This window comes from Rhinolophus hipposideros (genome assembly GCF_964194185.1).
Source record: "Rhinolophus hipposideros genome assembly, chromosome: 7".
Classification (NCBI taxonomy): domain Eukaryota; kingdom Metazoa; phylum Chordata; class Mammalia; order Chiroptera; family Rhinolophidae; genus Rhinolophus; species Rhinolophus hipposideros.
This window is the reverse complement of record NC_138053.1, coordinates 96426541-96444351: the sequence shown is the minus strand read 5'-3', so window position 1 is coordinate 96444351 and position 17811 is coordinate 96426541. Positions and strand designations below refer to the sequence as shown.

Here is a 17811-nt window from a genome sequence, read left to right as displayed (position 1 = left end):
ATATGTTTTTAAATAATATGATCTGATTTGAGGAGAAATTAAATAGTTTTAAGGTAGAATAGAAATACCTGTGAGGCTGGGCAGAAGTTCCTGCTGGGGACATTCTTGTTAGGAGAGTGGGAGGAGTGCACCTCTTGGCAGCTTGAAGTCACCTCTTGTTTCCCCAGTGGCCTAGGCCAGGGTCGGGGGTGGGGGACAGGGGTTGGGCTTTCTGCTTCCTCTGCACACATCGCACTTCCTGCTTCTGACTCAGCCTGATCGCTTGGCCTCCATGACTGATGAGGCCCATGAGAAAAAGAGAGGACAGGCTATAGACAAAGGAAACTGACTTTGGACATCTTTCAAATATAAACTCATTCAAGACTGTTCAATGGAATGGTCATGTTTTATTGATTCACAGTTTTACAACTCCTCTTCTGGCAAAATTCACTCGTCAGCTTTTTAGAAGCTTTTCAGTAAGAGTAAATGGTCCTGGTTCTGAACTGGTTTGTACCAGTACATGGTGATATATTTAATACTTGACACAATTTAAATGATCCAGTGTAGTTGGAAACCACTAGACCAAAATCATTTCATTATTTCATGAATAATCTGTGTCACTCCAGGTTTTGCTCACCCTGTCCCCTCTCCCTGGAATGTTCTTCTCTGGGATAATGCTGTCCCATCCTGGCTTTCTGTGGCCCTCTCTGAGTTTTGTCTACAAGCACTTGTCCCCCATGTCAGAGCAGCCTGCTTATCTCGACCACGGGGATCACCAGCTGCAGGGCAGCAAGACTCTCAAGTCCCTTTGTTCTTTGCTGTGTCCCCATGGGGCACAGACCTGGACACACAGTAGGTGCTTGGTAAACACTGCGTAGTGAACGAAGAAGTGAAATGGTATCTGACCTCATTGGATCCCACCTTTACCTAGACTACTCGTGTGTGTCTTGATTTCCGCTGGATTTGTGACTTTTCCTTGTTCTTAAAACTCTCCTCCTGAGATTTTAAAGGTATCTGAGAAGTGTGCAATTAATTATGTAATAAAATACATAGTAATTAGAGTGCATTACAACAGATGCACACATAAGTTGATAAGTATAAGAGACAAGGAGGGCCCAATCATGTATTCGTATACCTTGATTGTTCTTTGTGAAGGTTATTAATACATGTGAACTTTAGAGTAAGACAGACTTAATTGTCCAGTCATGTCAGTTCAACAAGTGTGTGCTAGTGTGGGGCTGAGGTCAGAGGCAGGTGAGAGGACTATTGGGGTGCAGACTCTGGCACCAGATTCCCTGGGTTTCAACCCACCTGTTTCCACTGGCTATTAGAGTGGACCTTGGCAAGGTATTTCGCATCTCTGTGACTCGGCTTCCTTATCCACCAAATAATACTTCCTCAGTGATGTTGGCTGTTTGATGATTATTAAGGTGAAGAGGAGGAGAATATGGTGCTGTCCCATCCTGAGGAGCGGATGGAAGGGAGAGTGTTTCAGTATGGGTGCCAGGGTGCTTGTGGGCATGCCCGCAGGAGGACATGGAGCCTAGCAGTGTAATGAAGACAAATATGGAAGAACAAACATAATTTAATCCATTTTAAAATGATGGTATTTCAAGGAGAGAGACAGCGGGAAAGAAAAAATGCATATGTATTTTTTAAGGCAGCATTTACTCATGCCTATTTTCCCTGTGTTTGCCCTTTACAGGAATTTACAAGGCATGAAAAGAGTTCTTGAAAGGCAAGTTTAACCAATATTTTTGCTAGACCTTGATGTAGACATGCTTTTATGTGATGATCTATCTCAGTTGCCTTGGCTTCTGGGATTGAGAGAAACACCTGGCAGGCTTCTAGAAGCAATCTCAGCCTACGACACACGGACTCAGTGCCCTTTACCTGGCTCCATTTTCATGGTGTTCCAGGTGTGTTAAGTGTGTATGTTTGGGTACCTCTTAGATCAAGGAACCCCTTTATTCAATAACAGGGCTGAAGTCAGTTATGAACCAGAAAAAATAAATAAACTGGAATGGACCCAAACACAAACCCAAATATAAAGTTTTACAGAATTTGAAATAGAATATTTCTGTAAGTGAAACCCATTGAGTCTATTTCAACATAGGAATTTTCAAAGAGAGAGAATTGTGAAAATATCCAGAGTGTGAAATTTTCCCCCTTTTGTTTAGTTAGTATTGCTCTCTGGAACATATTGTGTGTATAAACAGGCATTTGCATACACTTATTAATCTTTAGGTAGTAATAAGCAAGATGTCACTTCAAAAATATTGTTCAGCCAGAAGTAAGTGCAGTGCTCTCTTGTCTTTGAAGTGACTTTAAGATGATGCAGAGCCTATTAAAGTATGTAGTTTGCTACTGGTTTTCCTCAGACTGGTACTGGAGTCACATTTCCTTAAATAGCATGGTACATGTCATAGATGTGTCATGTGAGCACCTTAATAACCCTGAGGCTGTAAAATAATACTTAGAAAGACCACATCGCAAACCATGGTGTCCCAGAGAAATGAGCCATTAGTCCAGTAGCGGCTGGTGCTGTTGATTTGGATTCTTCTGTTAAAAATATAATAAAAAAAGGAGCCAAATAAGGTAGGTCTGGTGTTCTAGAGTGGAATTATTTTTGTGGAACAGACCCACCCTGGAGACTGTCCGTTTTCGCTCACATACAGGAGAGAACATAAGGAATTCGGGTGGCCATCTTGCTGATGGGTTGGAGTTGAGTGCTGAAGTTGTATAATTCAAGAATTGAAAGCCTCACTGAGCCACTGCAGATGCCAAAATAATTCACTTTTGCAGCTCAGGGATGTGCATGCTCCCTTTTGAGATTTTTCTCTTTCAGAATGAGGGGGGGAAAAAAAGCAGACAAAGGCATTTAGAACTTGGGCCTTTTGTGGTAAGAGCCCATTGTAAAAACACACTGCCCCACCGGAGGCTGATTTATGTAGATGTTGGATACACAAGTATAAAACTGAGTCCCAAAACAATATTTGTTTTTATATGAATAATCCACTCATTTTCCCTGCATGAGTTTTTCTCAACTGAAGCAATGGCCTTTCAAATTAAATAAATATAATGTTTCAAAAGAATATGGGCATGAATATTCATAAAGATCCAAACAGTGAATATAAATAAAAGCCCTTTTACGTAACATTTTCTTTTTTCATGAGGACCCTACATTTGGTTTTGTGTTTTCTTTTTTTTTTTTTTTTGGATTTCTAAAATGATGTTATTCTAAGTGAATTGTCAGGACACCATTTCTTCTGCATAATCTAACTGCCATTGAGATAGTGATGCTTCTTTCCAAATTGTTTTATACAACAACGTTTTCCTTTACATAAATAGAAATAAGATAGTGCTCGCTTACATCACTGTATGGATCATCAATGTATGGTCCATTAGCCATACATTCAACCTAGCATGGTGCAAAGTCCCCAATAGGGTGTTTGTCCAAACAATTGGAGGAATGCCAATAAATAAAAGAAAATAAAATAAGATTATATACCCTGAAACACATAGCTAGTTCATGCACTTAAAGTATGGCAGAATATTTTTAATTGTTTCTATAGATAAGCTAGTAATTTAAAGGTTAAAAACATACAGACATGCAAAATGTGTGTTATTAGATACTGGGAACACAAGCAATGAAAATCTCTTTATCCTGGTTCTTTAAGGGGTGGAACTATGAGAATGAAATGGCTAACACTTGAACAGAAAGAGAAAGTAAATAAAAATTAAGACTGTGGTTAGTTTTGCCCAAACGGTTTAAAAGGATCCAGTATACTGTGATATTTAATTAATTCTGTTAATGGAGTTGTCAGGGTATTCTTATTTTAAGTAATCAATGAGATTACTGACAGTAGGAAGGCATGGTGGTCTAATTTATAACACTGTCGATACCCAAGGTTGTACCTGTTTGTCTTTGAACACGTGACATCATCCAAGTGCTGATTGGCAGTGTGCTCTAGAATTTAAATCTGAACATTCATGAAAGTGAAGTTAATATAATTTCAGTAGGAAAGGTTTAATTTGTGATGCATTGTTCTTGGCTCTTCAGGGTTCATTTGTCAGGTGGGAGGGATGGGGCGGTCTTCACAAGAAGGGGGGCTTGTGCCATTCAGGTCCACGCCGAAAGGGGGCCATTGGGACATGAAATGTTCAGAGACACCTTTGTAAAAATCAAAGGTCAGAAAATAGAAAACTATTTACCACCTTGTGGGGAAAAAAACACTATTAAAAAATCATCAAAGAGCCTGTTATTTTCTCCTAATCAAGTAACTAGAAAACATAATACGTAGACATTTTCTAATAAACATTGATTTGCCTGATTGCTTCTAAATGGACTTGTGTTTTTTTTCTTTGCATTTGATGAGAAAAATAAATTTTAAGGGCAAGGACTTCCTGGTGTTGGAACAAGCTGTTCTGGAAGGACAGATGGATTCCTCAAGGTTCTTTTTATTTTGAGTAATTCAAACATGCACCGAGAGACGCTTATCTCGCGTTGCTCCGTTAACCTGCAGGGATTATGGCGAAATAATGTTCTAGCTTCTGCAGAAGATCATGGCTTGTTTTTATGCTGCTTTATGACTTTGTGAAAAAAAAAAACACTTAACCCCTTAGAACCTGGCTTTCCCCAATTGTAAAATTAGAAAATACTTGTCAATAAAGCCAGTTTGTAATGCATTTTGACATAGAAAATTATCAATTTTTAGGTTGGTAACTATATACTGAGATATTTGTGGGAATGCTCCACTTTTTCTCAGTTGTTCTGTTGTTTCTGAAGACTTTACCATGCAATTCAAAGACCTTGAGAAGTCTGGACATTTTGGCAAGTGGCTCTCTTAGAAACCACACCTACCGATTACTTGGCCAGTTGGTTAACATTTGACTGGAGCCCTGTAACTACTCCCTATTCCTCGCTAGTCCCAATGCCAATAACTTAAGTTAGGTTTTCATTACAGCAGCATATCACTTCTGACATCATTTGCTGTATTGGTCAGGTTTCTGCTCTGATGATGCTGAATAACAAGTAACCCCCCACATCCAAGTGGTTTACAGCAATAACAATACATTGCATATTTTGTACTCACTGATCTGCAGGTTGGCTGAATTTGTATGATCTCTGTTAGCCCCACCTGGGCTCAGCAGGTAGCGTAGATTCCAGACTTTGGGTTGGAATCAGGTCTGCTCCATGTGTCTTTAATACAGACTCAGTTAAAAAAAAAAAAGTGTTTTTCTGGACCATGGTTTTTTCAATGTGGAAGACCAGTCTTCAAGACGGTGGGCAGGAACATAAACTGAGGCCTCTTAAAGCCGCAGTTCTGAACTGGCATGCTGTCACTTCAGCCTGTATTGTATGGCTCAAAGGAAGTCTCACGGCCAACTCCTCAGTGTGTGGGGTAAGAATGCATGGCCATCTGCTGATGTCTCTCGCAAGGACAAGGAGACAAGAGAGAGTTGTGGGCAGATACCATATTCCACTGCATCTTCTTTCTACATTAGGAAACTGTCCCTAACAGTAAAATTCAAAAATTATCTTCTGTCCTCATTTTTATTTTGTCCAAGTGACCACCATCCAAAATGAGTCTTTAAAACTCTGAATAGATACTCTGGGAAACAGGATTATACTGTGGGGACAGGAACTGTATTCCCAGGCCCCAGGAATGCAACTGACATACTTTAACGATGAGGACAGTAGCCCACGTTCAGACATAGTAGTTTGGTGGAAACTTATTGGTGGAAAGATTACAGATTTTTAACTTAAACAATTTTTTAACTCTGCAGTCATTATGTGAATATGATGGGGCGAAAGTAGGTAACGGAAATAAAGAGACAAGCTTGAAAATTGACCTTCACTCCAAGTGACTTTGAGTGTCTTCGGAACTGGGACATGTGTTACCCATCATAGCTAACAAAATGCCTTGTATATTGTAGAGTTAAAATAAACACTGGTGGGTACATGGATACATTAATGATGACTGAAGAAAGGAAGGTGACACATGGTGTTCATAGGGTACCCAGAACCAAACAGGGAATCAGGAGGAAGAGAAGAGCCAGTGGAAAGGAAACAAGGAAACCCTACCAGTCATCAAAGCAGAGCTAAAAGTTTGGGACAGACAGAGGACTGGGAAGGCAGCAACCTGCCTTTGTTCCCCTACGATATCAGGTTTTTTAAAAATCCTACTATTCTCTTTTTTCAAGCTTTTAAAAATTTATGACATACCTCCTACTTATTTTAGATTTGAAAAAAGGCACAATGAAAGTTAGTGTTTTCATCGTCAATCTCTAACTCTGAATAACATTTTCAGAAGAAGAAAGAAAGCTACCAGGTGATTCATGTTTTCATTATTACTCGTTTGGAGCCCAGGCTTTCCATCAAAGAATATAATATGTATTCTTTTGCTTAATAATGTAACATTTAAAGAAATATTTTCATATTCTATACAGTTGGTATTCTGAAAATATTCTTGGCCAAAGATAACTGTAGAAAAATAAATCTTTTCAATCATTGAATTATCAGGGTGTCCCAGAGTTTTTATCCTGAATTATGGTCATCAAGATGTTTTGGCATAGTATAGAGTTAATTTTCAAGAATTTTTCAGTATGTTTTTCATAGTAAGAAAGGTCTGGTTCTACTTGAACTATTCAGATATTGAATAAAAGGTACAATTTGATGACTCAAGTGGATAATTTAGTTCCCTCCTCTGAAGCAAGTGCCCCCGGTCAGTTCAATGGAAATAGCAGAATGAAGTAATGACCACATGGAAGAAGCTGTGTGAAATGGCCCAGACATCACATGTCATCAGTCATTGCTGGTCTGGCCCTTTATGCTTACTTAGAAATGAAGTTGTGGCGGTGAGAATTGCGCATGCGTGTTGAGCCACGCTCACGCCCTTGAGTTACATCACTGAGCACGTGCCTTGAATCTGTCAGCTTCCCCCGGCTTCCCTGCTTCTACCTTTCAAGTGTAATTGCATCTGAAGCATTTCATTCCGTCAGCAAATAAATGTTGAGGTCTTTTATGTGCCAGGTACTATTCTCACATCCATACAGGGCCCTCGTCCCCATAGAGCCTACATGTATATGGAGCAAGACAAAAATTAAAAATCAGGAAAGTAGAAAAATAAGCATTCTAATTTCAATAATGATAATAGAAAAAGAAAGTTTAAAGCAGGGTGATTAGCTAGAATGAATGGGGTGATATTTTTGATGGGGGGGAGTCAATGGGATTCTCTCTGTGGGAGTGGTGTTTGAGGTATGAGCGCTGAATGACAAGCCAGCCAAGGAAATTGGAGACAGAACATTTAGGGCCAGTGCAAAGGCCCTGAGGTGGTTCCAGAAAGAGCAAGAAGGCCAGAATGGAGGGACTATGAACAGGGTGATGGGAATTGGTGAGATACAAGATTAGAGGTGACGCCAGCCGGGGCCAGATCCTGAGGGACCCTTATCAGCCTGCACTCCCTTTGAATTTTTTCTCAGTGTTACAGAAAGGTAGTGGTGAGAGCTAAGCAGGAGGAGTGACATGCTCAGATGTAATGCTTTAAAAGATCACTTTGGTTATCGCCATAGCATTAGCTGACACCTCCATCAGATCCCGTGGTTATCATTTCTTTTTTGTGGTGAGAACATTTAAGATCTAGTTTCCAAGCAACTTTGAAGTTTATAATACAGTATTGGTAACTACAGTCACCATGCTGGTCATTAGATCCCCAGAACTTAATTTATCTTATAACCAGAAGTTTGTAATCCTTGACCAACATCTCCCTACTTACCCTATGCCCCAGCCCCTGGGAGCCACCTGTCTACTCTCTCTTTCAATGAGTTTGGCTTTTTCAGATTCCACATATAAGTGATATCTGATAGTACTTGTCTTTTCTCTCTGACTTAGCATAATGGCTTTTAAGTCCATCCATGTTGCTGCAAATGGCACGACTTCCTTCTTTCTCTTGGCTGAGTAATATTCCCATGTGTCCATTGCATGAGTGGTTGCATGCATGCGTGTGTGTGTGTATGTGTCTTACATCTTTATCCATTCATCAGCTGATGGACACAAGTTGTTTCTGTATCTTGGCTGTTGTGAATAATACCACAGTGAACACAGGGGGTACAGATACCTTTTAATATTCTGTTTTCATTTCCTTCATACATACCCAGAAGTGGTCATAATATTGCAATGTATAAGTGTACCAAATCAACACTTTGTACACCTTTAGCTCACACAACGTTATATGTTAACTATATATCAGTTTAGAAAAAATATCCTTTGGCCTCCTGGGTGGAAAATTCTTTCCAGGACATACTACTGTAAACAGAATGGATATTTAAGATTCTGTTGCAGGAATCCAGGGATGATCATATAATTTGGGCTCGTGGTACAGCCACGATGGGAGGGGATAGATTGTTTGAGGATGTCTTATAGGGATGGAGAGAATGTAATGCTGTTACATTACAGCAATAGCTCCTAGCTGTGGGGACTAGAAGTTTTATTGAGTGAGATGGGGAAGAATACAAGAATGACAAGAGTTCGAGATTAGGGAGGTGAAATATCCATAATGAGAGTTGCACCCACATACTCCTGGCCTGTTTGACAATGCAGCCTCTGTTATCGCTGCCCTGTAAATAACATTAAAAACAATTTGGCTCTAGTATCTGTGTAATCCATTATGGTCCATGAGCATGAAATTGGGGATTAGGTGTTAGAACCAAGCCAGTGGACTCAGCCTGCAGCCCCATGTAAAGTCCCGTGAAGTCTGGGACAGCCAGTGTGATTGAAAAGAGAATGGAACCTGAAAAAGCTTAGAAGCATCTAGAAGCACCCATGACTAGAACTGTGGCTGAGTTCTACCTGAGTCAGAGATCTAGAGCTCCTGTGAAGGAGATATGAAGCTGGAGGTATAGTCCATCCTTTCCCTTGATTTGTTCTGTGATTAAGCCTGTCTTTGACCTGGGGAAAGATGGCTTCTCACTGAAAACTGATGCTGGTGTTAGATGCAATTTCAGTGGATTCACCGAAGACTGTAACACACACGCACGTACATACATACACATACAAACATAACGTGTGCATGTATATATATATGTATGTATGCACATATAGATAGATATAGATATGGATAGACATATGGATGGATAGACATAGAGATGTAGATAGATATATAGATATAGATGATATAAATATATGTAAAGATAAAGATACAGATAGGTATAGATTTCCCCTCATTGGGAATACCGGATGAAAGAAAGAAGAGAAAGGGAAGGCAGTTAAACTTGAAAAAAAGGATAACCATAAAGAAACATCTCAAAGAAGTTACTATAATATATGCAGATAGTTTAGTGCTAAAAATTGGTGTGCTGAGGGTCTCCTAGTTAAAAAAAAAGAAGTGTTTTACACAGTTGTGATATTTGTACTCAAAAATGTAGTAGTGACTCAAAGTAATTCTTATGTAAAGCATGATCAAGGAACAAGACAAGAAAATACTGATCTAGGTGAAAAGGTAAATATCATTTTGCATATTTTGTTGTTTTTTTTTTAAAGATAAAGCACATTTCTGGCTGAATAGTTTTCTAGTTGTTTCCAGAAAGTTACTTAAATGCTCTGAATTCGTAAATGGTATACATATTCTTAAAATCATCACTCCTTTGAGATGGAAGTAGCATCAGATAAGGAAATTTTTTATTTTGAATTTAGAACTTACCTTTCAGAATGTGCAATCAGATGAATATATTCAAGAATTCTGTCTTTTCCTTGGGCAATTTTTACTAAATTTTGGCATTTCTAGTTGTATTCTAAAACAATGAGATACAATGTTAAAAGAACTACACTTTATATTTTAGTTAGGAAGGTATAATTTCTAAGGTTTTTAGTAAAATCTGTGTCTTTGAAAATTAAACTACTACTTTAAATACTATATTTCTGATTTCTCAGAGATCTGTTGGAGAGAAAAATGATTTGAGTAGCTGTGCTTTGGGCCGTAAAATACTCTCATTATGTTCATTGGGGTGTTATTTCCCTTCATGTTATCAGCATAACAAAAATAGAAGATATTTCTCTGATGAATTTCTCATCAGGACTCTGGCAATTTACATAATTAATCCTGATTATCTTGCTGATTATGCTTTTTTTATACATTCCAGGAGAAGATGGACTAGCAAAGCCTCTTTAAGATATTAGAGTTCAGGTGCCACTTGAAAGGAAAAACCAGAAGCTCTATCTTTAAAGCTTTAAAGCTACTGGCATGTCTGGAACTTTCTTGCTTGTCACTGAACTCTGAAACAAATGTGAACCAGTCTGGAAAATCCCTGACTTTGCACCAGAGGCCAAAGTCGAGACTGAGACTCTGATAGACCATACTAATATCGAGTCAGGACTGTTTCTGTGTTTCTGTTACTCTTGTTTAGCTGTACCTCATCTCTTTTCCTTGTTTGCAGTGATTTTCTATTTACAAAAGTATAAAGATATATATATATGTATATATATATATACATATATATGTATATATATATGTATATATATAAATAAATAAATACATATATATAAATATAAATATATATATAAATTCCGTTGGATTCATAGCTTAAATAACCTTGATACTGGACACTTATTTTTCACCTCTGACATGGAAATGGAACGTGGGATATGAAATGGACAGAAAGTACTTGAGATCCAAATTCTGGTTTGAGCTGTAGTGTAAACTTGATATTGTGGGCTGAATTCGTTTTCCCAACAAAATGTGAAAGTCCTGACCTATAAATGTGACCTTATTTGGAAATAGGTTTTTGTAACTAGTAAAGATGAGGTCGTACTGGATGTAGGATGGATCCTACATCCAGTGACAGGTGTCCTTAGTAGAGGGGCATTTTGACAGAGCCACACAGACTGCAGAAGGTCACATGATGGCACAGGCACACAGGGAGCAGGCCGTGCAAAGATGGAGGCAGAGATTGGAGTGATAGGGCTATAAGACAAAGGATATCCAGGATTGCTGGAAGCAACCAGAATCTGCTAGAAGGGAGGCATGCAGCAGACATTTCCTCAGAGCCTTCAGAAGGAACCAACCCTCCTGACACTTTGATTTCAAAGTTTTAGCCTCCAGAACTAAGAGAATAAATTTCTGTGGCCTTAAGCCATCAAGTATGTGGCAATTTGTTACATCAGCCACAAGAAACTCATCCACTTGACATCAGACTCTGAAGACGTCATGAAGTCGTTGAAGCCCCCCCACCCCACCCCCGTCCTCTGCCCTTTGTAGCCCACCTCTGAAGGGATGGTCCCTTCAGTGCATCCATGTTCAACTGCACAATTCTGATCCTGCTTTTAAAGATTCAGCTCAGGATCTCATTACCAGAATGAGACTTCTCATCCCAGGGAAGCAGCCTTGCTTTCTGCTCACCAAGGAAGAGTCACCACTTCCCAGGAAGAAGATGCGCTTTCCTCTGTAAAAGAGCTTCCTCTGTGAGAAAGCAGTGACTAAATTCCATCTTCTTCTTGCCAAGTGAGTTTTCATTGTATCAGCTTCTCAAAAGTGGCCTCCTTGGGAAGAACTTGTGTTTTGCAGAAGGCAGAGTGAGCACACTTCCTGTCAGCTGACATTCTGGGTGAAGGGATAGTTGAGTGCAGGATTTGAAAGGGACCAGTCCCTCTGAGCTGAGCTCTAAGATGCTGATGACAGAGGAGTAGCCAGGGGAATCTTGGCTGCTAGATAAACATCCTAAGTCTGGGTTACCCTTTCCTTCTGTAGATTACCATTGACTTTACGCCTGGAAGAGTCTTTTTTTATAGGGCACAAGGGCTCCTGGAGGACGACAAACTAGAAGGTGTCCTGAGAACAGGTGCTCTTTCCACATTAGTCCAGTATTTGCTGTTGCCTGCCATAGACATCTGACAAATGTCTGTTCATTTGTGTTTTTGAATATAATTAGTCTACTAAATAGATAAATGATCATTTGAAACTCAACATGGCTATGGTGAATGACAAGGCTAATTGGACCAAAGAGGCTGGCAGACTATTTTTAGAGATACATTTAGTGAATACATGCTAATAGAGTGGATATAACTTGGGTCATACTGGGACGTAGAATAGAGTTTTTCATGCAGACAGCAAAAATGTATGAAGCACCTACCCTGAGTCAGGTACTGTCCTAGGCTTTGGGGTCTTGGCTGTGGAGTGAATCAAGCCCTCAGGAGGTCATTGAGCTTCTCTGTGTGGGAGTAGGAACAAGTAAACCAAAAACAATAATTGCTGTTAACAAGTGAAGCAGGTGAAGAGGACTAGAAAAGGAGAGAGAACATTCTGAGAGTGGGGAATTCAGGCCTACAGTGAATACCCGATGCTGAAGGCATGGGGATGACCATGCTGGGAACAGAGGGTGCTCCCAGAGCATGGCAAGGAGAAGGACAGAAAGGTCGTTTGGGGGAGTATTTCCTCCAGACCACATGGTTTCTGCTTTACTCTGTGACCATAAGAGCTCTTTGAGAGAAATGTTCAGAGCACAGGGGTAAGCCAGACGAAATGGTCATCGAAGGAAGCAACTAATTAGACCTGTGCATTCAGAATCCCAAATCTTGCAGTTATATGTTAGCTAGATTAGAGAAAGGAGAATGTTGGGGAAAAAAAGGTTAGCCAGAGTATGACTGCAGCAGTTCGATTAGAGATTCCTATCATGTCATGAAGGGTCATCAGTAAGGAAATGCTGGAGTAACGTTCCATCACTATGGAATATTTTTCAACTGGTAAAAAGTAAATAGTACATTCACATCTACAGAGTTGGAAAGATGCATAGTTCAGGTATAAAAGCAGATTGTAGAGTAATGCATATAAAATCATCCTATTTATCCTATCAGTATAAGTTTCCATGTGTGTGCACACATGTGCACATGCGCTTGACATCCATCAGGACCATCTGAGGTGCGCTTCAGGACCCAAGGACTTACCATCATAAAGGCTTATGGCTCACTCGCATGACCACAGGACCATGTGGGTCATCCAAGGGACTCTGCTCCTCACTTGAGACCAAGGCTCAGAGAAGCTCCAATGCCATGTTTCCATGATGGTCAGAGAACAAAGAGGACTTGGCAAGTTGTTCACTAGCTTTGAAAGTTTCCACCCAGAAAGGAAATATATCACTTCTGCTCACACTTCATTCATCACAGAAAGTTGCATGGCCTGACTTACCTGAAAAAAAAAAAAAAAAGGAAAAGTAAAGAAAAGAAAATACTGACATGTAATTGTACCACGTGCCCAGAGGAAGAGAGCTAGAAAATTTGGTAGAGTCCTCATGAGTACCAGAATCATGGAGAATGAATTGGAATGGGCAAAAACGAGGAAGAATACACACTTTGGTGTCCGTGTTGGGGGATGGAAAGGAGTGAAAGAAGGTATGGAAGCATAATTCCTAACAAATGGAAAGGTAATGAGCCAACCTAGTGGAAATAAAGATGGAGAGACAGGCAGACAGTCGCAGCATGCTGCCGTCCTACGGTAAGAAGACATTGTGTTTGAGTGTGGGCATGAAGGTGAATTGTCACAGGTGATTCTCAAAGGTTTGCACCGGTTTGTTTGGTGGCAGAAACAGCATGGGCAGTATCGAGTTGCCATGGAAGAGGAAGAGATTTAAGAGCATAAAAGAGACGCTCTTGGTTTGAAACTGGTGGAACCCAAGCGACTGCATTTGACTTTTTGGTACTTTTTACCCACATGTTCTTCAGATGTCCAAATGCATTTTGGTTTTACATATAGCCTTATTTGAAGTTTCTTTGGAAAGCAGCCTAAGGGGAAAAAAATGGAGCCTTCAGGGATTAATAAGAAGTGAAGAACATTCCCCCGTGGGACTTGCAACTGCACTTGACTTTCCTCCTCCCCATCCAGCCTGTGGAATGCTGCCCAGGCACCACTAGCTGAGCTCCCCAAATGCTGCCACTGAAATCCAAGACTTAATGTACTGTGACTTGCTTGATTGACCTTTAAAAAATTCATTTTGACATCTAAAAAGGAACACTCAACAGGATTAACAGTATTCAGGAAAGTGAACCTCTATTCTCCATTTGGTTACCATAGATAAGTCTCCGGTGCGATTCCATTTCAAAGTTCAAACTATTTGCAGAAGTGTTTCTTAATTGAAATAATGTTAGAGTTTTTAAGCTGTCCAGAATTAAGCTGTCTGAAAGTTACCATAATTACAAAGACATGTTCAAGTTTTTTATATTAGAAGAAAAATAATATAAAATAGAGGTTTTCTTGGGTTAATTGGTGGTGAATTCTGATACCTGAAAATATTCATTTAATACCTCTTGTAAAGATTTTGCCTAAATGCTATGTGTAGAAATAATATCTTAATTGAAAATGTTTCCTATAAATTTGCCGGATACAAGAGATTCTGAAGAAAACTTAATTTTCCAATAAGCCATGAATGCACAACAGGTGTTTTTCTCATCCTTAAAAGAAACTTTTTATGTAGCTTAGTAGTTCTCACCAAGAGGTGATGTACCCCTTGGAAGACATTCGACAATGTCTGGAGACACTGTCAGTTGTCACATCTTTAAATGTGGAGTTCTCCTGGCATCTGGTGGGCAGGAGCCAGGTATGCCACCACCCGTCTCACGACACACAGAACGGTGCCTACGGCCCAGGACTGTCCAGGCCCAAATGTCACCAACACGAGGCTGAGGAAGCCTGCTCATCAATCTGTACAGACAACTATCTTTTGATTGCAATACGTGGCACAGTTCACCACGACTCTGAAGGAGGAGAGATAAGCCTGATGTCCGCCCATAAATAACTTAATGTTCTAAAGCTCAGCTAGACAACCCTGAGTGAGAACATATAAAACTCAACCCCTAAAGGGAAAACCCCGCAACCCTCTTTCCCTAAGGAAAGGGTGGAAGGGACAGACGGTTAGGATGCTGTGTGACAACATGCATTTGATAATATTCTCTGCCTCCGCTTCCTTTGTAGTGAAAACGGCCTGTTTTACTGTCGCCTAAGCCATTGTCTTTCCCATTCCAAGACTTTCTTTAAGTCATTTCATATTGATGTTTTTGAAGTGACATTCAGATGACATATGTCGCGTCCAGTGCAACACGGGCAGTGAGAAAACGAGAAGGGGCGGCAAAGGGTTAAGAAAGAAACAGAAATCAAGAAAGTTTTGAAACAGGGGCCAAGGGTCTCACAGCCTCAAAGGACTGAGAGGCCCAAATCGGGCCACCTCGCGGCTTTGATTGATGCACACACAAGGAAGTAGCATTGTTTTTACTACGGTCTGTGAGTCTCATACACCATACCAGAAAACTGGTTCAAACTGATCACCCTTGCCTGCCGAAAGTCCCATGATGTATAAATAATTATTGTCTGTACCTTCCCAGGGGACAAAACCTTTATGTTGAAAACTTACTGACATGGAGAACTGATGGTATCACTTCCCAAGCAGGTTGTGGGAAGGAAAACAGCCACAGAGGCAGAAGCTCTCCTTAGACGGGGGAAGGTGGGGGGCTGTGCCCACCTCTATCAACCCCGTGAATTCTCCTGGTGGTCCCCACATGACTGTGCCTGTCTTAGGTCGTTCCTTTCTTGAAGAATCTTACCCGTCATTGGCTAGCCAGCCATCCATTGGGGCCAAACAAGGAGATGGCATAAAGGTGAAGCAATGTCCCTGAAAGGACTAGTCTTACAGACTCGTCTTTCTTTTTAGGGATAGGCACTAGGGGACAGATGGGCAGGCAGCTGCATGACAACAGACATAAATTAGCCATTTTAAAGGGAAGAATTTAGTGGCATTTAATACATCCACAATGCTGTGCAACTCTCACTTCCATCTAGTTCCAAAATATTTGTCATCACCCCAAAAGGAAACAGTTCCTATGAAGCAGTTACTTCCCATGTCCCTCTTCCCCAGCCCCTGGAAACCACCAACCTGCTTTCTGTCTCTATAAATTTACTCATTGTGGATAAGTCAGGTAATAGAATCACGCACTGTGGGTCTTTTGTCCTAGCTTTGATCATGTAGCATCATGTTTTTGAGGTTCATCCAGATTACAGCAAGTCCCAGTACATCATTCCTTTTCATGGCTGAGTAGTATTCCATTGAATGGACCTACTGCTTGCCGTTTATCTTTCATGTGATGTTGGATGTTCGTGTTTCCATCTTGTGGCTGTTGCTTAATGCTGTTACAACCAGTGTGTACACGTATTTGTTTGAGCACCTGTTTTCAGTTATTTAGGGCCTATGCTCAGGAATGGAATTGCTGGGTCATGCGGTCATTCTGCATTTAACTCTTTGAGAAACTGCGCAACTGTTTTCACATCACTGAACCATCTCTAAGCTGTTTTATTCTGTTTGTCAAACGTCCATGCTCTTTACATCTATCTCCTTTCACTAACTCCCCCAGACAACACCTGTCCACCCTCCCTGGGTCTCACAAAACCATTTCATAGATAACTTAATGGGCATTTTAAAGCTCAGCTAGCCAACCCTGAGTGCTGAGGACCAGCTCTGCATCCATACCCACGAACTGCTCACATCATCCTACTGTCTGCAGCGGTGAGGATACCAAAGCTGGAAATCCCCACCTTTTGAACTAGAACAGTTTTTCTCCATCACAACAGTCGGTCCTTTATCCTAACCCAGTGGATTTGCTGAACATGCTCTCTTGTGTTGTCACAGTAGTATTGTTTCTTAAACAGGTGCGGTGCCTGGTATTCTCTGCAGCCTTTAATTTTCCCCCTTGGAAATGGGACTCTCTGTGACTCTTGCAACTCTTCTCCTCTGCCTGCAGGTGTCGTTCTTCCTGTTCATCATCTTCGTGGTGTACACCATGCTGCCCTTCAACATGCGAGACGCCATCATCGCCAGCGTGCTCACCTCCTCCTCCCACACCATTGTGCTGAGTGTCTGCCTGTCTGCAACGCCGGGGGCCAAGGAACACCTGGTCTGGCAGGTGGGTGACTTTGCACATCTTGTTGGGGCTATGTGAGGTGCCATTCACCTGCTCAGGGTGGGACTGTTCGTACGTGGCAGCTGCTCAAGTTCTGCTCTTGACCTTGACTCTGGCTATTGCTAATGGGTGGCCAGCCACACACACACACACCCCTCCATCAATGGAATCAACAGTCACTTAGCAATTAGCAACAGCGGAAACTGGAAATGGTAATTCCATTTCACTGATTGCTGACTGGTGGTATGATTTTAATGGTTAAAAGCTGTTCTCATTATACATTATAATTTAGCGCTCTTATTTTTAGAGTGAATAAGTTATAAATTAAATTCATAATTCCCCATCTCTCTCTACTTTGATATCCAAAAACCCTTCTTTACAGAAGACAAAAGATTTCTCCATTTTTAATCATCTGACAGGTCCATTTATATTAAAAAATGTATATTTATTTAAAACGCTGTGATAGCAAACTTGTTTTTTACTACTAAGTGGTATTTCAAAGAAGCATCCCATTTAGTTAGTTAGAAGCATTTGAACAGTGATTTGATGTTCTGTTATGTGCATCTGTAAACACGAGGGTCAGGGGTTTTGTGTTATTCCTAACAGTCTCTTTTTTACCTGTAAAGCAACGTGTTTTATTTTATTCTCTTGGAACCAAATGTAAGAAATGCAGCTCTGGTGTAAAATGCAATGGGCTGAGGGAACTAGTGACAGACAGTACTGTGGTTGGAAAGGGGATTGTGGACATGGGTCACCTGTGCCCTGTGGTGCCTGAGAAACTAGTTTGTCATGTGCTTGATGGGGTGTTTTGTTTGGGAACGTGAAATGCACCTGGAGGCTGACCCTTGGGTCTGTAGTAATCTCTCTTGGCTGGAAAGCTTTCTAGGCATCTCTTTTCT

At 40.6% G+C, this 17811-nt stretch overlaps 1 protein-coding gene across 5 annotated transcripts in view; it reads left to right on the top strand.

The window, feature by feature from the left end:
* The window catches only part of ADCY2 (adenylate cyclase 2), a 370893-nt gene that overhangs the window by 93927 nt on the left and 259155 nt on the right, over positions 1-17811 (top strand). For all 5 annotated transcript variants that reach the window (XR_013993678.1, XM_081054221.1, XM_081054223.1 and 2 more), the window contains exon 3: positions 16754-16915. Coding sequence is in view for 4 of the 5 variants with exons in the window: in XM_081054221.1 (XP_080910347.1) it covers positions 16754-16915 (162 nt within the window). In the remaining variant the exon portion in view is untranslated. The remainder of the gene's footprint in view (positions 1-16753; positions 16916-17811) is intronic.